This window comes from Moschus berezovskii, chromosome 13, assembly GCF_049115385.1.
Source record: "Moschus berezovskii isolate FMDL1 chromosome 13, NW_MosBer_1.0, whole genome shotgun sequence".
Classification (NCBI taxonomy): domain Eukaryota; kingdom Metazoa; phylum Chordata; class Mammalia; order Artiodactyla; family Moschidae; genus Moschus; species Moschus berezovskii.
Genome location: NC_142472.1, coordinates 57005110 through 57029027, shown reverse-complemented (window position 1 = coordinate 57029027; position 23918 = coordinate 57005110). Strand labels below are relative to the sequence as shown.

At 46.5% G+C, this 23918-nt stretch overlaps 1 protein-coding gene across 1 annotated transcript in view; it reads right to left on the bottom strand.

Annotated features, from left to right (window-relative positions):
* Positions 1-23918, bottom strand: part of B3GLCT (beta 3-glucosyltransferase) — a 117770-nt gene that overhangs the window by 81098 nt on the left and 12754 nt on the right. Inside the window, exons 3-5 of the mRNA XM_055426302.2 lie at positions 17175-17224; positions 10308-10347; positions 2204-2313 (exon numbers count right to left, since the gene is read on the bottom strand). Coding sequence (XP_055282277.2) covers positions 2204-2313; positions 10308-10347; positions 17175-17224 — 200 coding nt within the window. The remainder of the gene's footprint in view (positions 1-2203; positions 2314-10307; positions 10348-17174; positions 17225-23918) is intronic.

The following is a 23918-nucleotide window of genomic DNA, read 5'->3' as shown; positions in this document are numbered from 1 at the left end:
TACTTGAAAAACCATAGCGTTGATAATAACAATAATCCCTATTGCTTCCCTCCAAAAGGTACCCACATGCCTTTTCCCCACTGTAAACAAAGTTCTGGGAGCACTGTCCTGTCCCTGGTTCCTGGGAAGCCACTCTTCCCAGAAGAGCAAAGGGGATAAGACAGGTAGGGAGACAGTGATGAGTACCCATTTGCACAAAAAAAGTACCCATTTGCAAAAAAAAAAAAAATTAAACAACAAAAAAGCAGCTGGCAACTAGTAGAGGAAGTACTGGGGGTATACTTAATCAAGTGTCCTTGGCTGGCAAAGTATGTAATCAATCACATTAACAGTGAGAACTACCAGTATGGATTAAATGCAGAAGGTATATAATCTAAAAGGCACACTAGAGACTTCCCTGGCAGTCCAGTGGTTAAGACTCTGCACTTCCACTAGACAGGGCACAGGTTCAATCCCTGGTCAGGGAACTAAGATCCAGGATGTTGCAGTCACAGCCAAAAAAAGAAAACAAAATAAAGAAAACACACATGAATCTGCCTTTCCAAAAAGGAAGGTATTTCTGGGAACAAGCTACACAGAGATAGCTGTGCCTTTAATCCATACATGAAATCAAATGATGAATAACTCTATCCTGATGTTATCACTGATTTCCAGTCTGGGGTAACTGCCAAGGCCTGGTTGAGTTCAGTTCCACGAATACTTGCCTGGACCCCACTGAGGAGCTATGTGGGCTCCTGGCTTCCCCTCCAACCCCCCAACTTTCCTCGCCCCCACCTGCCCCACCCCACACCCACCCTCTCCACTGCTCTGCATCTGCCTCTACCAGAGCCCATGGGGGAAGACCAGCCTGTGCAAGGTTGCTACAGGAGTTTCTCTGTGATGGAATCTGAAAAGGTTTAGTAGAAACACTGCCCCAAGCTGGGTTTCCAGACAAATAATAATGAAAGTCACTCAGTCATGTCCGACTCTTTGCAACCCTTGGATTCTCCAGGCAAGAATACTGGAGTGAGTAGCCTTTCCCTTCTCCAGGGGAGCTCCCCAACCCAGGGATTGAACCTAGGTCTCCTGCATTGCAGGCAGATTCTTTATCAGCTGAGCCATAGGGGAAGCCCAGACAAGTGAGAACTTTAATCAAGCTACTATTTCTAATTACTGCCCTGCCCCAACCAAAAAAACCCACTTGTCTACAGCCTGCAATCCTTTCCTTTCCCTTGAGAAAATCTGATGCTCCAAGGAGAGGAACTAGGATCTGTCCTTGCGGGGACATGGGGAGGTTGGATGAATTTCTCACATACAGCATTTAAAGAACAAACACAATAAACCTCACTGTCAGCAGTGCCCTGATGTTGAACACCATTAAGGCTGTTCACTTTTCCATTGTTATTTCCAACCCTTTACTTCCACGCTCCCACCGACAGAAAGCAAATCATCCGCCAAACACACAGGTCTCTGGTCAGAGAACTCTTGATGGCTTTTACCTCCAGAGAAGCACTTCTGTCTTGAAGGTTGAAGCCACAACCATGCAGTGGGCTGGGAGTATGGTTGGCTGGGAGGACTGTCTCTGCTTGGCTAAGGAGGAATGCTTCTATATGGCTGCATACGTGGGTAGATCTTCCTTTGCCCCAAACCTCCCACAATATGCAGAACAGATTTAAATTCAGTTCACGCTTATTTTAAACTTTATTAAAGTATACCTGGATGTGTCAATCTTTCTCTCCATAATCCTCCTTGGATATTACATTATACATCAAATCAGAAGTTCAGCTAATAATATCCAATCAAAAAACAGATTAAGAAACTCATAGAGGAAGCACTGCACAAAGGTTAATGAAAATGTTATTTCAACATAAAAATTGCCTTAGAACCTGTTACCAAAATTTCGAACATTAATTATCTTTGCTATTTTAAGCTCCTCTTTAAAAAGTGATTTCTTCCACTTTTTTCTGTCATATTTTATGATGAAACCATGCTAGTCCTACACATTTTTACATGTCTGTTAAAATATATATATAATAATTTAGAACATGATACTTAGAGCATTTGAAATTAACTAGAGCATTTTAAACAATAAATAGTCCATATTAAGCCAGCAAAACAACCCAGAAGATGTATTCTATCCAAATAGAACTGACTCTCTATGGACTCTCTGGAAAACATAAACGTATCAAGAAATAATCAGACATCCCAAGTCATCTTTACATACCTGTGTAAGATCTGCAGATTGCTTTAAGATGCTTTGTTTTAACTGTTCTGCCTTCTTCACATGAAAAGAATTACTTTGACTCTGGATGACAAATACAATTTCTTTTAAATCTAGAACAACAAAAAAATTTGTTCAAGTTTTTTTTTCTTTTAAAACAACAACTGAAATAAACTTGAAAACAAATCGAAATGAAAAAAAAAAGAAAAACAGTCACAAGGCATGCCTTCTGGCAATAAACTCTTAGGGGGAAAAAATTAATTTAAATGTAATTCTAGTGACAAAATCTCTCTTTTTACACCGATCTCTGCAACTTCCTTCCTAGAAGTTAGCAAGTAAATACGCTGGCTCTACTAGACCCAGTCTGGTAACAAACTGTGAATTTGTTCCTGCATCTGTCACAAAGTATGCAAATGCAAATGTGAGAAAGTATGAACATGTCTGGAACACTCACCTCCCCAGTCACTGAAAACCCACTGTGTTTGCAAGAAACCTTTTAACAATTACGCAGAATCCTACAGAGTGCCTCCCTGTTAGGTGTTGTACTATGATCCCCAAGCTTCATGGGACGAAGTGTCCTCAGCCCCAGGACCTCAGAACGTGACCTTATTGGGAACTGGGTCTTTACACAGGCAATCAAGTTAACATGGGGTCATTAGTATAGGTCCTCACCCAACATCCTTGGTACCTTTATAAAAAGAGGACTGTACTCTACCAGGATCCTTGATCGGGGGATTCTCCAGCCAAGAAGACTGGAGTGGGTTGCCATGTCCTCCTCCAGGGGATCTTCCCGACCCAGGGGGTTGAACCCAGGTCTCCTGCATTGAGGGCAGATTCTTTACCAGCTGAGCCACCAGGGAAGCCCCTAACCCAATACCCTGGTGTCTTTATGAAAAGAGGCGATCTGGGCAAGAGACACAGAGGGAGGAAGGCTGCTGTGAAGACCCAGGGAGAAAACAGCCACCCCCAAGCTGAGAAGGGTGGCCTCAGAGAAGACCACTCCCGCCTCCAGAACCCGGAGACACACCTCTGTGGAAGCTACACAGTCTGTGCCACTTTGGTTCAGCAGCCCCGTGCAAACTGACACTCGGCCGCAAGCACATTCTGGATGGCCCTTCAAGTGACACTCAGCAGGGACCTCAGGGGGCACCTGGCCAGGGTGAAGTTCGTCTCCAGGAAAACAGCCACGACTGCAGGGCAACAGGGCTGCGGTGGGAATGAATTGCCCATCAAGCCTGGAATCAGGGATGTTGGGGTCTTGACCAGGACTGGGAGGGAGGCAGCCCTGGTCTGTCACCCCCTCCAGACCAGAGGAGGGTCTCGCCTGCAGAGGGCGAGGCACAGACCCCACATCGGGAAAGAATGTCAGGCCTGCCCAGCTTCCGAGCTCGTAATGAAGGAAAGAAACTGCAGGTGTGTCAGGACCCTGCCACCAGACAGGGGTGTTGGCCAAAGGCAGACATCACATTAAGTTGCAGCCTCCGGCAAGGTTGACTATAAACCAACATGGGGACCCTCCCCACACTGTAAGCTCTTCCCTTGAACACCTCAACTCCCAGGTGGCGCTAGTGGTAAAGACTCTGCCTGTCAATGCAGGAGATGAAAGAGACATAGGTTTGATCCTTGAGTTGGGAAGATCCCCTGGAGGAAGGCATGGCAACCCACTCCAGTGTTCTTGCCTGGAGAATCCCATGGACAGAGGAGCCTGGCGGGCTACAGTCCATGGGGTTGCAAACAGTCAGACACAAATAAGTAGCTACTCTTTTTCTTCAAGGACACTAACTTGGTTTCTATTTATTCCACTGTATTTTACCATTCTTGTGTTGAGCTCTACAGTCCTGTTCATTTATTCACTCACTCAAATATTCATACAACAAACAGCCCCACAGTGAGCCATCCAAATCCTAAAAATGATCCAACATGCTTTTTGAACAACCTGCTGAATGTGACCTAATTCCCTGTAGGAGTTTATATAAATTCGAACCTTCACGAACTATCTCTATTTTAAGTCAGCATCCTGGCTCTACAAATCAGACACACAGATAAGGCTCAAATAAGTGTCTTCTACTTCAACTGAAATGTAACTTCCGATCCACTCTATCTGAAACAGTAACATAACTCACTTATCAGAATGAAACAGTTTATTTCTGTTCAAGAACGGAGTTAATAGACCTCAGAGAATAATTTTTGCAAAATGTAATAAAGCTGAAGATGCACATTTGCAATGACCCAGAAACTCCACTGGCATAAGTCATCCTTGAGAAGCCCTCGTAGGTGTTAACAAGAGTGCTCACAGCAGCATCGTTGTGTGAAAAGAAAAAAGCTGGAAGCAAACCAGACACTCACTAACAAGAGATACAAACTGGAATACTACACAGTGGTATTCACACAGCAAGGAAGATTAACTGGCTGTATATGGATCAACCCAGATGGAAGCTGGAGATGAACCCTCCAGACAGAATGCTCAAAAAATGTGGGAGGTAATGACCATTCAGCATAAATCAATGGTTTTCCAAACTATAAACATAAATCTATATAAAATGGATATATGCTATATAATATGCATGTATACACATATCTAACTGATGTGAAAGTAGAAAAGACTACAGGGGAGCTTCCCTGGTGGCTCAGTGGTAAAGAACCACCTGCCAAGGCAGAAGACATGGGTTTGATCACTGATCCAGAAGATCCCACATGCCACGGAGCAAAGAAAGCTGTGTGTTACAACTAGTGACCCTGTGCTCTAGGGCCCAGGAGCCACAGTTACTGAAACCCATGTGCCCTAGAGCCCAAGCCCCAAGACAAGAGGAGCCAGAGCAACGAGAAGCCCGCACACCACTAGGGAGTAGCCCCTGCTCACTGCAACTAGAGAAAAGCCCACACAGCAGCAAAGACCCAGCACAGCCAAAAATAAAATAAATAAAAATCTTTTGGAAAAACAAAGAAGACTACAGGAGAGTGATAAACACCAAAATCAAGATACTGGTTTAAAGGCTGCAGCCATGTTAGCAATATTTTGTCTCTCAATCTGGGAAGTAGATACATAGATGTGACCCTTTGTAGCTCCTGATATGTTCAAAATAATTCACAATAATTTTTTTAAAAGAGAAGCTCCATCTGTCAAGAGGTTAACCCTGCAGGAATCACCTCCCACCACCTCCTCTACCAGATCAGCAAAGTTTCCACCGTTCGCACACACAGCAGTTCTTTCGCGTGGGGAAGAGGCTTGGCAAGAAGAGAGGAAGCAAATTCTCCCCCTTTCCATCTCCTGGGTCCTGTGCCATGACTTGTATTCACTTCCCCTCCTTTTATCACGTGCTTGGATCTCATATGCTGTGTGCACTCAGCGAACACAGAGCGTCTCCTAGCACAAGAGTCCAGGGTACAAAAGGAGCAAGCGGGCTCCAGCACAGGAGTCCAGCTCAGAAGACAACACGGAGCATTCCATGTTGGGAGCCAGGCGGGGACACTGGGGGCCTGGAGGCAGAGAGCAAGGGCAGGGAGAGCTTCTGGGAAGGATGCTTCCTGCGTTTCCTTTAAAACACAGCAGTGGGGCTTCCCCGGTGGTCCCAGTGATTAAGACCCCATGCTCCCACTGCAGGGGGCGAAGGTTTCAGACCTGCTCGGGGAACTAGGATCCCACAGGCCACGGGATGCAGCAATATACATATATACATACATATATAAATTAAAAAATAAAACTGAAATGTAGCCATTTTCTGCAGACGCAGGCACAGAAGGGAGCAGGTGAGTGGCAGAGAAAGAACTGGGTTATCACAGAGCCCGCAGACCACCTCATCTCTGCAGCAGCCCTGCATGGGTGACTGCGGAGTTTATCAGGTATTTCTGAGAAAAGGATGAAGAGAACAGCCAGTGATGAAGTCAGAGAAAAAGGCAGTGTCAGCCAGGTCAGATCAGGAAGAACCTATGTGTCACACAAATAGGCTGGATCTATAGATTCAGTTCAGTTGCTCAGTCGTGTCTAACTCTTTGCGACCCCATGGACTGCAGCATGCCAGGCTTCCCAGTCCATCACCAACTCCGGAGTTTACTCAAAACTCATGTCTATTGAGTCGATGATGCCATCCAACCATCTCATCCTCTGTTGGGTCTATAGATTAACAGCTTTCACACTGGGGAAGGGCCCCAGAGCCACCTGGGACCCCAGACAGCAAAGCCTCCCCAGAGGACATGATGAGGGCACCGAGTCCTGGGGACCCCAGGGGGCCCTTTCCCAACTGAGGGAGCAGCGGAGGTTTGCAACAGCAAGTGGAGCACAGGGCACCAGAAAAGATTACAGATAGAAGTGGCTGCACGGTGAGGCAAGGGACGGTTGCATAGGGGAGTTACCTGCATGAGGCAAGAGAGGGAGGGGTACCCAGGTGTGCCCAGCCCTATAACCCTGATACAGTGAATGACAGATGACTGCATTCAGCCCCACCCCCATTCCAGACAAGAACCAGGGGAGTCCAGTCTGATTATGTGTTTGTGCCCTCCCACAGTGGAGTCTGTTTCCTTCAGTCCTGTGGAGGGGCTGGAATCAAATTCTGCCGGCCTTCAAAGTCAGACTCCCTGGGGATCCCCAGGCTGGGGAGCCTGATGTGGAGCCTAGAACCTTCACACAAGTGCAAGAACTTCTTTGGCATTAATGTTCTCCAGTTTGTGGGTTGCCAAACTAGATTTGATTTTATCGTGCTTGCACCTTCTACCGTCTTGTTGTGGCTTCTTTGTCCTTGGACATGGGGTGTCTTTTTTTGGTGGGTTCCAGTGTCCTCCTGCTGACAGCTGTTCAGCAGCTAGCTGTGATTTTGGTTTTCTTACAGGAGGAAGGAAGCACACATCCTTCTACTCCACCATCTTGAACCTAGTCCAGTTTAGTTCTTAAATTCCTGCTGTTCTTTTTCTTTCCAAATGGGGTATTTTCTTTTTAAAAAAATATTTATCCTTATTCATCTGGTCTTAGCTGGAGCATGTCTTAGTTGCAGCACTCAGGATCTTTAGTCGTGGCATGTGAACTCTTAGTTGCAGCATGGGGATCTAGTTCCCTGACCAACAATCTAACATGCATGCGTGCTAACTCACTTCAGTCGTGTCTGACTCTTTGCAACCCCATGGACTATAGCCCAACAGGCTCCTCCTCTGTCTGTGGGATTCTCCAGGCAAGAACACTGGAGTGGATGGCCATGACCCCCTCCAGGGGATCTTCCCAACCCAGGAATGGAGCCCCAGTCTCCTAGATCTCCTGCATTGGCAGGCAGGTTGTTTACCACTAGCACCATCTGGGAAGCCCAGTTGAACTTCAGGCCCCCACACTGCGAGAGCAGAGTCCTAGCCACTGGACTACAGGGAAGTCTGTCCTGCTGTTCTTTGTATCAGTACCAAGGAATATTTCCTGATATACATCCTAAGCTCTGCAGACTGCGTTCATCGCATGTTGACCAAGTCCAGACCCCAGGGCTCGGGAGCCGTCTTCTCTATTCACGTGGCTCAGCCCCCCAACTCTTAAGCTCCCACAGCCTGGTCAAATAAGATGATTCCATCCCTTTGCTGATACTTCCTGAAACCCACTGTGATCTGCCTTTTGCAAACACTGTCACAACTCAAGACAGACTGTCACTATCTCTCCTCTAGGAATGAGCAATAAATGGGAGGCACACCAAGTGCCTGACAATAATGATGAGTGTGACGGGTGAGACGGGGCGATGAAGACATCCGTCACGGGTGCAGAGCGGACCCAGGCGGTGCTGAAGCGGACAGAGGCTGCGGAGAGCTTCCAGGAAACAGAACCGGAGAGGGCTACACAGGAGGATTAACTCTTCTGTGCAGGTAAAGCAGCCCAAGGTTCTTGGGAGTCTCGTTTCTGAGTATACACCACACCAAACATCACACTACGTGCTAATCTGTCTCGGTCAGAAAGTATCTAGAAACATGGACTTCCACACGCTGGCATTTTTCCTGATGAGAAATCAACGTGATAGTCTTCAGACAAAAGCTACATGACAAGCAGCCTGTGATGTGCGGCAAAGGGATACACACATGTGCATGCCTACACACACACACACACACGGAGAGCCACACAGTGATGCTGGCCAGAACAACGGTCTCTGGTGAATGTAATGATTAGGCACTGAATCAAAAGAGACGAAAAGACCACCCCACCCTTGGAGTCGGTCACCAGACCCGCGGACCGTGAGGCCGTGACTGGGTGTGGATTCTGCTGGGTCCAGAGTCCCAACCCCACTCCGCCCCACCAACTCCTACTAAGGGTATGGCAGAGAAGCCCTCTGGGTCTTTCTTCAGATGAACAGATACCAAGTCAAGTATTTCCAGCTCTGCCATGTACAACTGCGAGAATGTAGATTCCCCTGCTCGGGGAGCTTCCCAGGTACGCTGAAAGCTCATGCTCTAGGCCAGCACCACTGTTCATTTAAGAACCACCTACAGGCTCCCCTGGTGGCTCAGCGGTTAAGAATACACCTGCCAATGCAGAGGACACGGGTTCGATCCCTGACCCAGGAAGATCCCACATGCCACGATGCAACTAAGCCCACAGGCCACAACTACTGAGCCTGTGCTCTAGAGCCTGGGAGCCATGGCTGCTGAGCCCACGTGCTGCAACTACTGAAGCCCCAGCACCCTCGAGCCTGTGCTCCACAACTAGAGCAGCCCCTGCAGCCACAGCCAGAGAAAGCCCAAGCGTGACAACGAAGACCCCGTGTGGCCTAAACTAAATAAATAAATCTGAAAAAAAAATTTGCTACAAGAAAGCCCACCAGTTTCCACAAAAAAAAAAAAACAAAAACATGGAGGAGATATATGTATACCTATGAACTCCGGGAGTTGGTGATGAACAGGGAGGCCTGGCGTGATGTGATTCATGGGGTTGCGAAGAGTCAGACATGACTAAGCGACTGAACTGAACTGAATGGCTGATTCATGTTGAGGTTTGACAGAAAACAAAATTCTGTAAAGCAAGTATCCTTCAATTAAAAAGTAAATTAATTAAAAAAAAAAATACCACCACAGACAAATGCCCAAACCCACCAGGGTTGGCTGCAGAAGTAAAATCTGTATTGTAAATCTCCTGAGGAGTGGCTGACCACGCAGGGTATTGTCGTGTTGTCATGTAGGGAAAACAAGCAGTTAATCACTGTGGCTTCTTAAACATGGCTACTCTCAAGCCCCCAAGACTCCAGCCCGCACCCCTGTGGTCCCTGAACACCTGGGCCCCAGCACAGCCCATCCTACCCCCGCCACCCAGCAGACTCCTCAGAATCCAGGCCCAGGCAAGGAGGGCCTTACGAAGGAAAGTGTGTCCCTTTCCCCTCGTCCAAGGTTTGCCTCCCGAGTCTCCACGGCCCATCCTGGAATGACCCACGACGGCCAAGTACACACACTTGGGGAAGAGACCCAGCATACAGAGGTCAGCCTCGCCCTACCGTCAACACCCAGAGCCTATTTCCCAAAACCGAATCCAGAAAAAACAACACAACAAACTCATGGTCACAACCCTGACAATGCTCACGATACATGTGGGAGAAAGATGGGGTTATGAGCCAGCGAGTGCAGACGGAGCTGACGGGCTGAGAGACACGTGCAGTGTCTGCAGAGAAGCCAGGAGCCGCCCCCGCCAGAGGACTTAACAGAAGACGTGGTCACCAAGCTGACCCGCAGGGGACGGGCTGCCTGCAGGTCAGCAGTGGTACCCCGGCTCCAGGCAGAGGGGACATGACCAAGGCCACAGCTGAGCCTTCCTCCCACTGAGTGTGCGTGCGCCCCTGAGAACAGACTCTGTCTCCGTCACCGCTGTACTCCCCACAGTGCCCCCCTAGCACAGAAGTCTGTCTTTACCAGCAGCTCAATACATTGTGGCTGAGGGAAATAAATCCAGCTTATGAATTATTACTTCCAATATGTCCATCTGAAATGTGTTCTCATGTCTTCATGACGGTAAACACTGGGCTAAGCAAAAGACAAAGGATTTGACCAACAATATTTATCACATAAATAAAATCAGAAAGAAAAATTCACTTCACAGAAATGTAATTTACAAGAAATAGCCCCTGGATATCAACTCTTAAGTTAAAAAAAAGAAATCGTTACTTACCTATATCATTTTTCTTTGATATATCACTTTTCTCCAAATTCTGTATTTTAAATAAAAGAGAAAAAGATCAATTTCGTCACATTAAAAAAAAAAAACAGCAATACATGAAATAAACATGTATGGTATATATTAACATCTGGGGGTAAGACATGGAAAATGGGAGCTTGGAAGTGCTTCCTTAAAGAAACAGACAAAAATTAAGGCAGGAAAAGCAGCAATAATATATTTCTGCATCAGAACAGAAGACTCCTATGGGGCCGTTACTCTCCTACGTGATCTTGGGCAAGTCACCAAATTGAGCCGAGGCTCTTTCTTCTCGTGTAAAATGGTTCACAATGTTCCTGGGAGAGGTCGTTTTAAAACCTAATACATGGTAAGGATTACAAACACATCAGGACTGTACCCATTCTGACTGTGCATTCTTTGGGAAGACGGGCTCTACCAAATACCATATTTATCATTTGGGGGCTCAGACATCAGCAATGTCACCACGTATTCTCTCCTACCTGAGAAGCAGCCCTGGGGGTAGGGGGTCAGCCTGGGGCTCACAAGATTTCCTTAGCATGGAAGGGACCTCTCAGAGCCGCAGAGCTTCAAACACAGAAGCGTGGATGTGGGCGCATGAGCATGGATGTACCTGATCCTGATCAAACCAGCTCCTCAAAGACTCCTCCGACAAAGCGCAGAGTGTCAGCAGCTAAATCTGCCATCTTCACTGTCTCCTCTGGCAGAAGGAATTCTCCCTCTAATTGCCCCTTTCCATTTTCAACCAGCACAATTACGACAACCAGCTATAATTATGACAATTGGATGGTGGCAAATATCCTTCCATTTCCCTCACGACTGCAACAAGAAATGCAGTCGTGAGCCGTTATCAACAAAACATAAGCAGCTTACAGGCCAAGATACTGCCACCGAGACATGTCCTCTCAGGATGCAGGGGGGACTGCAACAGCAGATGGGGGACAGCACACAGGGGAGCGGCCACCTTCAGCAGCATTTCCTGAAATCCTCTGTGTCTCAGGAACAGAAATAACGCTGAGTGGAGAAGAACCTGAGTCATGTACTGATCTGCGTGCTTTACCTCGGGGTCAAGTGACACTTGACCTAATGATGATAAAACACACGCTTTTCAGAAGAGCCACTAAGAAGACTGGAAGACTCAAGCCACTTCCCTAAACGTGCTCAACCACAGCCGGGCTAGCATCCTAGGTCGGCACGTGTGGACTCACTGCCTCTTGGGCCAGGAGCGCGGCCCGGGCCCGGGGACGGAGCCCTCGGCTTCCCCTTGGCCAGTCTGCCTCCTCCTTACCAGGCCACACCTTTGGCTGCTAGACACGGATTACAGAAAACTGGAAATTTCAGGTCCAAAAGTAGCACTGGAATGGGTAAAGAAACTGTGGCCTCTTTGTACAACAGAATATTAATCAGCCTTAAAAAAGAAGAGAATTCTAGGACTTCCTTGGTGGCCCAGTGGTTAAGAATCCACCTGCCAATGCAGGGTACACAGATTCGATCCCTGGGCTGAGAACTAACATCCCACGTGCCACACGGCAACTAAACTCGTACACCACGACAAAAAGCCCAGAGCCCGAGTGCCGCGACCAACACCCGAGACAGGCAAACGAATAAATAAGTCGACTTTTTGAAAAAAGGAAGGGAATTCTGACACATGCCACAATATGGATGAACCTCGAGGAAACGATGCTAAGTGAAATAAGCCAGTCATAAAAAGACAGAGACTGTATGACACCCCCGACATGAGGGACCTAGAGCTCTCACATTCAGAGACGGAGAACAGGGTGGTGGGGGGCCAGGGGCCAGGAGGGGATGCAGAGCTGTGCTTTACTGGGGGCCAAGTTTCAGTTCTGCAGACCGCTTGCACAACAGTATGAACATACTTAGCACTACCGACCTGTGCCCTAAAAAATGGCTACCATGGTCAAGTTTATGTGTCTTTTACTACAATTTTCTAAAAATAGCATGGGAGATGATCCAATCCAACATTCCCCTTCTGCAGATAAAACAAAAGAGGCTCAGAAAAGGTACAGGATTTGCACAACATCTAACAGCCATTCTAGCCACAGGCCAGGACTGAAATCCAGGTCTTTGGCTCCTTTCCAGCATTCCTTCCTTACACCTTCTAGTAACGCATGCCCAATCCTCCCCCAGAGGCATTGTTCAGAAAACATGCATCATGAGATGGAAACATACTTTGAGAGTAAGCGAAAAGATATGCAGAGTACATCATGTGAAATGCCGGGCTAAATGAAGCACAAGTTGGAATCAGGATCACCGGAAGAAATATCAATAAACTCAGCTATGCGGATGACACCACCCTGATGACAGAAAGCGAACAGGAACTAAAGAACCTTTCGATGAAGGTGAAAGAGGAGAGTGGAAAAGTTGGCTTAAAACGCAACATTCAGAAAACTAAGATCATGGCATCTGGTTCCAACACTTCATGGCAAATAGATGGGGAAACAATGGAAACAGTGACAGACTTTATTCTCTTGGGCTTCAAAATCACAGCAGATGGTGACTGCAGCCACGAAATTAGACGCCTGATCCTTGGAAAAAAGCTATGACCAACCTAGACAGCATATTAAAAAGCAGAGACATTACTTTGTCGACAAAGGACCATATAGTTAAAGCTATGGTTTTTCCAGTAGTCATGTATGGATGTGAGAGTTGGACCATAAAGAAGGCTGAGCACAGAAGACTTGATGCTTTCGAACTGTGGTGTTGGAAAAGACTCTTGAGAGTCCCTTGGACTGCAAGGAGAGCCAACTAGTGAATCCTAAAGGAAATCAATCCTGAATATTCATTGGAAGGACTGATGCTGAAGCTCTAACACTTTGGTCACCTGATGCATAGAGTTGACTCATTAGAAAAGACCCTGATGCTGGGAAACACTGAAGGCAGGAGAAGGGGATGACAGAGAACAAGATGGTTGGATGGCATCACCGACTCGACAGACATGAGTTTGAACAAGCTCCGGGAGTTGGTGATGGACAAGGAAACCTGGCGTGCTATAATCCATGGGGTCTCAAAGAGTCAGACATAACTGAGTGACTGAACAGCAAAAGTATTAATAATACCTACAACAAAAGTCACCTTTACCAGAAGTTGCACATAAAAAGTATCCTGAACTCAATGATTCCAGCCAAGTTGGAACAGGAACTAGACTTTCTGCCAGATGCCTTGGCAAAACCAAAGAAAATCAACTGAAATTCCACAGCTTTCTGTTATTAAGCACTGCAGCTCTGACTGCCGGATACAATAGGTAGGAAATGACTGACCATTTCAAACGGCTCAATTTGTAAACTGTAAAAATAAAATATCCAAGGATAGCCTGATTTAGGTGAACTGAAATGGAACTAAAATGGTCTTCATTAATTTCCCCTTTGAGAAAGAAAATTGGAGTAAATGAACTAATTGACAGAACATTTAAAATTCTGTCTCCAGGTTCCCTTGTGAAAAGGCTTAGTTCTTCCTAAGAAGAAACACACGGTTTGTTTTATTATCTCGTCTGCTGTGTGTTTCTGACACCATCAGTATCTATCAAAACCTGCTCACTGTCAAAAGTTCTCTGGTCAACGGAATTGCTACTCAGAAAGGAAAGACATCTGCTACCAGGGAACCCACCCTACAGACAGCTCCTATCCTAGCCAGAAAAACACAGATCTAAGACAACCCTCAGTGCAGCTTTTATCTTTAAAGCACAAGAGATTTGAACACTTGCAATCCATATATGTGATGCTTAGTTTATAAATCCTTCATTAGAAGAAGATTTAAAATATAAAAAGCCTCACAAGAATTTGCTATGAAATCTTTTAAGTAAAGAATTTCACTGGCATCTTCAGCATGGTCACAACCAACCACCCACCCCTGTGTGGAAACTTCTTGAAAGGTTGCATGGGACCTTTCTTGCTGTCAAAGCAGGAAAACGTGTAAACAGGGGCTGGCACCGCTCTATGTGGCAGACACACAACACAACCTTCAAAACCGCTTTGGGAGGGCAGTCCCGTTACAGAGGAGGGACCTGGGCATGGATGTGTCCTGCAGGGGTCAGGGTGGGGGCCTTCCCCGAGGCAGGCTGGCTCCAGAGCCTGGCTCCATGCCAATGCTCACAGGGCCCAGTGTCACAGGCCACCACAGGACGGAAGGCAGGATGAAGTCACCCTCATAGCTTGGCTGAGGCCATACGTAGCATGAGCTGGGAAGCGCAGGCTCCATGGAAGGCCAGGGAGGGCCAGAATTCAGCAGAGCCAGGGACCCGGGAGCCAGGAGGGGCACCCAGGCCAGAGGGCAGGCCCCCGGTGGGATAGCAGGGCGCTGGCCGCCTCGGGAGTCCTGTGAGGAGCCACCTGATGCCAACCAGGGAATCCGAGTGGCTCGGGGAAGGCCCCCAGCTCTGACCAGGACTGGCCTGGTTCTGGGGAACCAGGGCCCTTGACTGCAGTGAGCAGTGACGGCTCCCAGGTTGCTGAGAGTGATACACCAAGGACAGCCCCAGTGAACACGGTTATTGTCAAGGGCTTAAGTCCTGTCTCAGGTTCATCTACAGACAGACTTCGGACGACCTTGGACAAATCCGATTCTCCTCCGTCTCCCAGCCTTGGCATGGGCTACAGTAGACATTTCATCACTGCCTCTCCTCAGGGGATTAATGGCTTTTTGGCTCCGTTGCCAAGCACAGATGGGGTTAATGACACTTTTCAAGGACTTTTAACAGCTTTGCATTAAAAAAATGACACTAAGATATAGGACTTATCTTATCTCTACTTATATTCATATATGTATTAAAGGCCAAAAATATATGTATTTCCTCTTTTGGAAAGATAAGTAAAAACCTATATCTGAAAGTATGTGCTATAATTCCTAAATCTATTATACAAAATTTTAATTCCCTATTCAGTTCAGTTCAGTCGCTCAGTTGTGTCCGACTCTCCGCGACCCCATGAATCACAGCACGCCAGGCCTCCCTGTCCATCACCAACTCCCGGAGTTCACTCAAACTCATGTCCACAGAGTCGGTGATGCCATCCAGCCATCTCATTCTCCGTCGTCCCCTTCTCCTCCCGCCCCCAACCTCTCCCAGCATCAGAGTCTTTTCCAGTGAGTCAACTCGTCGCATGAGGTGGCCAAAGTATTGCAGTTTCAGCTTTAGCATCAGTCCCTCCAATGAACATCCAGGATTGATCTCCTTTAGAATGGACTGGTTGGATCTCCTTGCAGTACAGGGGACTCTCAAGAGTCTTCTCCAACACCACAGTTCAAAAGCATCAATTCTTCGGCGATCAGCTTTCTTCACAGTCCAACTCTCACATCCATACATGACCACGGGAAAAACCTTAGCCTTGACTAGACGGACCTTTGTTGGCAAAGTAATGTCTCTGCTTTTTAATATACTATCAAGGTTGGTCATAACTTTCCTTCCAAGGAGTAAGCGTCTTTTAATTTCCTGGCTGCAATCAGCATCTGCAGTGATTTTGGAGCCCCAAAAAATAAAGTCTGACACTGTTTCCACTGTGTTTCCATCTATTTCCCATGAAGTGATGGGACCAGATGCCATGATCTTTGTTTTCTAAATGTTGAGCTTCAAGCCAACCTTTTCACTCTCCTCTTTCACTTTCATCAAGAGGCTTTTGAGTTCCTCTTCACTTTCTGCTATAAGGGTGGTGTCATCTGCATATCTGAGGTTATTGATATTTCTCCCAGCAATCTAATAACCCTTAAATTCATAATGAGCTTCATTATGGCCAAACAAACACATGACAATGCACATGACAACGCAATACAAAATTACAGCATGAAAAGTTCACAGAGTCTGAAAGTGTGGATTCTGCCTCTACCTTTTAATAGTCACATGACCTCGATCAATTCACTTCTCTAAGCGTGTATTTTCTCTGCTCTGTATGCGAGAATCTGCTTTGCTTAGCAATAACACAACCACTGAGAAAAGCAAACCGAATCAAACGTCTGAAATGCTTTATTAACCAAAAAGAATCGTAAAACCATAAGGAATTATTCTCCTCATTTCCCTTGTGTGGGATCCCCACGGTATAGTTAGAACATATCACACTCTGTTGGTAAAAGAAACATTCTATTCAAAAACGCTTTTATACTAATTGTGGGGTAAAAAAAGAGAGTCAACTGAGCCTTACTTAACGTGACAAAAACAACTCACATTTTAAAAATATTCTCTTTCTCAAGTGCTAAACTGATCTAATGCAACCCCAAATGGTAAAATTTAGATGCAGTTCTTGAATGCAACCGGTGATGGGAGAGGAGCAGCTCTGAGATTTGGGAAAATGCTGTTTCCTCTCCATAGGTCCCCAACGTCTCCATTTCAGGTTCCGACTGTACAAGAGCCTGGTGGTCACCTTTGGGGTCTCTCAGCCAGTCCCCAGGATGCCCTCTCACATAATGTCACCTCAAGGTGAGGGGCACGCAGGGACTTGTGACCCCTACACAGCACACGTTTCACAGGCTGGGAAAACTAGGTCCAAGGTGAAGTCCATGGGGTGTCAAAGAGTCAGACACGACTGGGCCATTGAACAACAACCTGGGACGTGGTAAGACCAGAAAAAACCTACAGTATCCAAGTTAAGACTTCTAAAATGTCTAGCTCCACATCCAAATACCTTTTTTCTTAAGATAAAATTTAAAACCAAGTGGATCTGCCTTAATAAAGGTTTTTTTTTCAGCAAGACTATCTGTGAGTTGCTGCTGTGAATTTAAAAATCGATGTTGACCAACATTTCATTAATTCGTTGAAAGATGAAATCATTATAGCTCCCATTAAAGCAAAGACAGACAAATCTCAGACCGCAAGAATAGACTTGACTTTAGAATTAGTACCTTAGACTGTTTGGCCTCTTTCTTCACATCTTCAGAAACCAAAGCAAAAGCTGGGGGGGAAGGGAGAAATAAGAAACATTTGTACATTAAAATCAGTAATTAAGATCCATTCTCATATTCAACAGTTTTGCTTAAAATGGAAAAAAAAATTATACTTTAACAGAATAAATTTTCTCGTTTTAAAAGCAGTTGCATTAAAAAAATAAAAGCAGATGCATTGCTGCAAACTAGTACCAAAGGCCGCATTTCTCCAGACCTAAGAGCATGCACTGGTGTGAAGTCAACAGGCTCAGGTTCCCAGCGAAGGAAACACTACATCTAAAGAAAAAGGATACCATTTGTATCTGTAGCTATAAACCACAAGACAGAGGCATATGGAGTACAACTTCCTAGAAACCTGAATTCTGGTGCCTTCCAAAGAAAAGGGGAATTGCTGAGATTCCACTGGGAAGAAGCGAAAATTCCCACTCTCACATCCCTGCCAGAGCCTGGCGGGCAGCGGAGCGAAATCTGGGGCAAGCTGTCCTCCATGGATTCGGGTCAGCGCTGTGGTACAGAGGCTGCTCCAGGCACATGGGGAGAGTTACCAGAACCCGGCTAAAGCCAGGGCGCCAGGGGAGAGAGAGGAAGTAGAATCGTTCCCCATTTAGAATGACCTTGAGTCTGAGCCCATAAATAGACAAAGATATCCCCAGAGACACATCTAGGCTCTATATTAAAATAATAATAATCTGACAGTAACACGTGGAAAATAGGAAGCAAAATGATAAACCAGTCAGGAAGGTTAACCAGACAAAACCATAAGACCTTAACTTTACAGTGGTTTCTCCTGAAGAGCTAAGAGGAAAGCATTTCAGAGTCTGCTTTCCCCAATTAGCATTCCCAAGAGAAAACAATGCCGTGGAGCAAGAAGGTAGGAAGGCATGGCCAGACAATTCCAGGGAACAACAGAGCAGTGCAAGGCGCATGGGGGGACAGGATTCTAGGTAACGGAGAAGACCCTGCTCAGAAGCAGGAGACAGGACCACCCATCCTGATGCCTGGAATCCTACCACCCCAGACCCAGACATCCACTGCCTCAAATCTAAAACATATTCACACTCAGAAGCAAATAACTAATGTGGTTTAATCACTTCCACTTCCAGGATGACATTTCAGAAGGCAGGTAAAATCCAGATGGACCTCTGTGTGGGCACTGAGATCCCAGGCAGCGCTGTACGAGGCTCTGGAGAGTACAGCGCCCCCCAACCCCGACACCCCTTCCCCACCCTTAACTCTGCTTTACTCTTCTCCAGAGCACTTAGCACCACTGACACAGTCTATAGCTATTTGTTTAATTGCTTGTCTTCTATGTTAGTTTAATGTGAGCTTCATGAAGGCAGGGATGTGGTTTTATGTACTGCTTGCCCCCTACAACATGGTCAGCACACAGAAGAAAGTCAGTAAATATTTATCGAATGAGTGAACAAATGAATGAAAGTCTTCCCGAACCCTCATTTAAGGGCTGTCTCCTTACACTGGCATCACCAACCCTGGGGAACAAAGGAGTTCAGTGCCCCCACCGAATTCATGGTCACTAAGATCGATGCCTAATTCACTTTTTACACACACACACACCCCTTCAAGACAAATGCAAAGCCCAAATCATTCACAAAGTTCTAAGAAGGGAGGAGAGATTTAACATCAAACACCATTTACATTCTGCTTCTGGGTATTTAGTATTTCGGTTTTGTTTTACTTATCTCTAAACTAGCAAACTCGGAGAAGGCAATGGCAAGCCACTCTAGTACTCTTGCCTAGAAAATCCCATGGATGGAGGAGCCTGGTGGGCTGAAGTCCATGGGGTTGCTAAGGGTCGGATGCGACTGAGCGACTTCACTTTCACTTTTCACTTTCACACATTGGAGAAGGAAATGGCAACCCACTCCAGTGTTCTTGTCTGGAGAATCCCAGGGACGGGGGAGCCTGGTGGGCTTCCGTCTATGGGGTCACACAGAGTCGGACACGACTGAAGTGACTTAGCAGCAGCAGCAGCAAACTAGCAAACTAGAGTCCCTTGTACCGCAAGGAGATCCAACCAGTCCATTCTAAGGGAGAGCGATCCTGGGTGTTCATTGGAAGGACTGATGCTAAAGCTGAAGCTGCAATACTTTGGCCACCTCATGCGACGAGTTGACTCACTGGAAAAGACTCTGATGCTGGGAAAGGTTAGGGGCGGGAGGAGAAGGGGACGACAGAGAATGAGATGGCTGGATGGCATCACCAACTCTGTGGACATGAGTTTGAGTGAACTCCGGGAGTTGGTGATGGACAGGGAGGCCTGGCGTGCTGTGATTCATGGGGTCGTGGAGAGTCGGACACGACTGAGCGACTGAACTGAACTGAAACTAGCAAACTGGAGAAGGCAATGGCACCCCACTCCAGTACTCTTGCCTGGAAAATCCCATGAGCGGAGGAGCCTGGTGGGCTGCAGTCCATGGGGTCGCTAAGAGTTGGACACGACTGAGCGACTTCCCTTTCACTTTTCACTTTCATTCATTGGAGAAGGAAATGGCAACCCACTCCAGTGTTCTTGCCTGGAGAACTCCAGAACCGTCTATGGGGTCACAGAGTAGGACATGACTGAAGCGACTTAGCAGCAGCAGCAAACTAGCAAACACATTTAAAATCCTCAAGAAGATCCCAAAAATGGATTAATAAACATCTTATGGGGAGGCTGCAACACATCAACACCCCTCAGCATCACAGAATTCTAGAAAAACGAAACAGTGTGTCAACCTATGGGATGTAAAAACTGTGGTCGATCTAACACAGGACTCTTGAGTCTCAAAAATCCATCTCCCTCAACCCGGGGCATGTCATGCTAAGTTGCTTCAGTCATGCCCAACTGTAGCCCATCAGGCTCGTCTGTCCATGGGATTTCCCAGGCAAGAATACTGGAGTCGGTTGACACGCCCTCCTCCAAGGAATCTTCCGGACTCTCTTGTGGCTCCTGCTTTGCAGGGGGATTCCTTACCATGGAGCCACCAGGGGAAGCCCTCCCCCAACCTTCAGTTCAGTCCAGTTCAGTTCAGTCGCTCAGTCGTGTCCGACTCTCCACGACCCCATGAATCACAGCATGCCAGGCCTCCCTGTCCATCACAAGAGTTCACTCAAACTCATGTCCACAGAGTCGGTGATGCCATCCAGCCATCTCATTCTCTGTCTTCCCCTTCTCCTCCCGCCCCCAACCTTTCCCAGCATCAGAGTCTTTTCCAGTGAGTCAACTCGTCGCATGAGGTGGCCAAAGTATTGCAGCTTCAGCTTTAGCATCAGTCCTTCCAATGAACACCCAGGATTGATCTCCTTTAGAATGGACTGGTTGGATCTCCTTGCAGTACAGGGGACTTTCAAGAGTCTTCTCCAACACCACAGTTCAAAAGCATCAATTCTTCGGTGATCAGCTTTCTTCACAGTCCAACTCTCACATCCATACATGACCACAGGAAAAACCATAGCCTTGACTAGACGGACCTTGGTTGGCAAAGTAATGTCTCTGCTTTTTAACAGACTATCTAGGTTGGTCATAACTTTACTTCCAAGGAGTAAGCGTCTTTTAATTTCATGGCTGCAATCAGAATCTGCAGTGATTTTGGAGCCCAAAAAAATAAATTCTGACACGGTTTCCACTGTTTCCCCATCTATTTCCCATGAAGTGATGGGACCAGATGCCATGATCTTTGTTTTCTGAATGTTGAGCTTCAAGCCAACCTTTCCACTCTCCTCTTTCACTTTCATCAAGAGGCTTTTGAGTTCCTCTTCACTTTCTGCCATAAGGGTGGTGTCATCTGCATATCTGAGGTTATTGATATTTCTCCCAGCAATCTTGATTCCGGCTTGTGCTTCTTCCAGCCCAGCGTTCCTCATGATGTACTCTGCATATAAGTTAAATAAGCAAGGTGACAATATACAACCTTGACGTACTCCTTTTCCTATTTGGAACCAGTCTGTTGTTCCATGTACAGTTCTGACTGTTGCTTCCTAACCTGCATACAGGTTTCTCAAGAGGCAGGTCAGGTGGTCTGGTATGATGCCTAATTCCGAGCACAGACAGTCAAAGCTCTCTGGATTAGAATTTCCTTTTATCAAGAAAAAATAACCTTCCCAATGTAACAAATTCAGTGACTCCTCAGCTAATAAGCAGGGTTAGTCTTAACCTCATTTTTCTGCCAAGGCCAGGTGGCCTTGTGAAAAAGAAGAATGTGTCAACACAAAAGCCCTTGCCCTTCAGAACAGACTCTGTACTGAAGAAAAAGTGTCTTTAGTATGTATTGGTTCTAAATACTACTAACACATCACCTTTCATAAACAAGCAGCTAATGTTAGCTGACAGTGTTACTGTTTAAAGTAAGAATTACCTTTAGGAAAGATGCTCCCCATAAATCAAGTGAATTCCACAAATCCTCCTTGTCTTTATAGAATAAAAACACCATCCTTTTATTCAGACAAGGCTTCACTGAGGGAAATGTAAACTAGATTTTAATTCTCTGCAAAAAATATACTGGCTTCCCAGGTGGCTTAGTGGTAAAGAATCCACCTGCCAATTCAGGAGACGCGGTTCAATCTCCGGGTCGTGAAGATCCCCTGGAGGAGGGTGTGGCAACCCACTCCAGTATTCTTGCCTGGAGAATCTCATGGACAGAGGAGCCTGGTGGGCTAGTCTATGGAGTCCCAAAGAATTGGAGATGACTCGGCCACTAAATGACAACAAAAAGTTAAAATACCCTTTAAAAACAAGTAACAAACAAAACTTATTTCTCTCCATCACTCTATGAAATTAAAAACTCCTTTTTCCCATGACAGGGATAAATTATATAATATTTAAAGCAATAACATAAGAAATGCAGTTATTTGCACGCATAAGAGCAAATCAGAATATGGCAAGATAATCCCCATTAGATGAATATTAAGAAAAACACTAGTTGGTTTTATCTTTGCATTTCCATAATCTAAATAAAGCAAATCATCAAGGAACCAAATGCATTTTGAAGGCACAGGATATGCGCTCATTAACAAATCCAAATATAAAATTATGAATCACTGACAGAATTCCTACCAACTTCCCTGTTGGCTCAGATGGTAAAGAATCTGCCTGCAATGCAGGAGACATGGGTTCAATCCCTAGTCTGGGAAGATCCCCTGAGAAGGGAATGGCAACCCACTCCAGTATTCTTGCCTGGGAAATCCCATGGACACAGGAATTCACGGGTCACAAAGACTCAGACACAACTCAGAGACGAACACCTTACCAACAAAATCCCAGCTTTTGCAGTTTGTGGAAATGAAGGAGAAATGGTGCTGACAGAGGAGGAAAGTAAGAAAAATTAGTGAGTGAGGTGAGAAATTATCTGTCACCTTCAACAACCCTAATAAGAATACAGAGTGGGACTCTCCCACAACAGGAGGGAGGCGAAGACCCCAGCAAGGAGGGCTGTTTGACTTCATACTAATTTCCAGATTCAATGTGTGTGTGTGGGGGGGGGAATATTCTTGAAAGCTTGGCCTTAATGCACACTTGGAGAAATATTCTAAAAGGTAAATCATGCTCTTCTATGCCAAGCAGCTGTTTAAAAAGTAATTTTCCCTTTTCTATCTTCAACATGCATTCCTGTAACTGCTACAGGGAACTATATTTAAAGTGCAAATCAGGGCAGGCAATAGAAATAAGACCTTTCTCATGATAACTTTAGATAATTCAAGCCAATGAATGTGTGTGAGCACACCTACCCCGAGATACATCAAATTTTACAGCGATCCCGGCCCTGAGATTTATAGGCTAGCCCTAGAGTGTAAGAAACGGGAGAGGAATTAATTGCGATGCATTTAGCAACACTAATCAACTGTCTTCTGTCCAGCCCCCTGGGGGAGGGAGGAAGCAGGACCGGCCCAGGCAAGAAAAGACCCCTGAGCCTCCCATCTCCGCTTTGTTCCTGTAGCCAACTCACCCTCCCAAACTCTCCCTGTAACCTTTATCACAGAAACCAAACTAAGTACCAAACATGGAAAGCACTAAGATGCCAAGTGGTCCCCTCAGAGGAGAGCTGCGGGATAGGCAGAAAGGGCTTATCGAAGGTTCAGCAGGACTAAAGGCTCAGGAGGGGTCAGTGGAGGAAATAAACGAGTACCGTGGGACCAGGTGGTCCTGGGGCCCCACCCCAGCCATCTCGGACAGAGCCCACCCCTGGAAGCCTTGGCTGGTGCCCCCAGGTTCAGGGCTCCCCCTGGTCCGTTCTCTGCTGTGACCTACTTCACATAACAGGTTTCAGTGGCAAAGCCCACCCCGGGCAGCCTGGGCTCCCTAGGGCTTCCAGGTTTAATTCCAGCTCCTCCGAAGGGGCCTGGATTCCGGGATGCAAGGCCTGCAGCCAATTTAACTGGTTCCATGACCTGCTTTGAAGATAATCCCTGGCAGCAGAGGGAACAGAAACAAAGGCGACTGCCCAAGCACCTGCATTCCTCACACTCCTCTGACAAAGCCGCTGTCTCCAGGGATGTCGCATGGAGCACCCGCTGACCCTTCGGGGCTGAGGACAGAAGGGCAGAATCAAGGCAGCTGAAGATCCCAGGGGTGAGCCCACGCAACACACCACACGGCTCAGAATGGGGCCTGCCTGGCACGTGCTGGGGGCTCTGGGTGTGAGCAGCCACTGTCAGCACCATTATTAATGTATGCTCTCATGTGGTCAACAGAAAATCAAAGAGGGG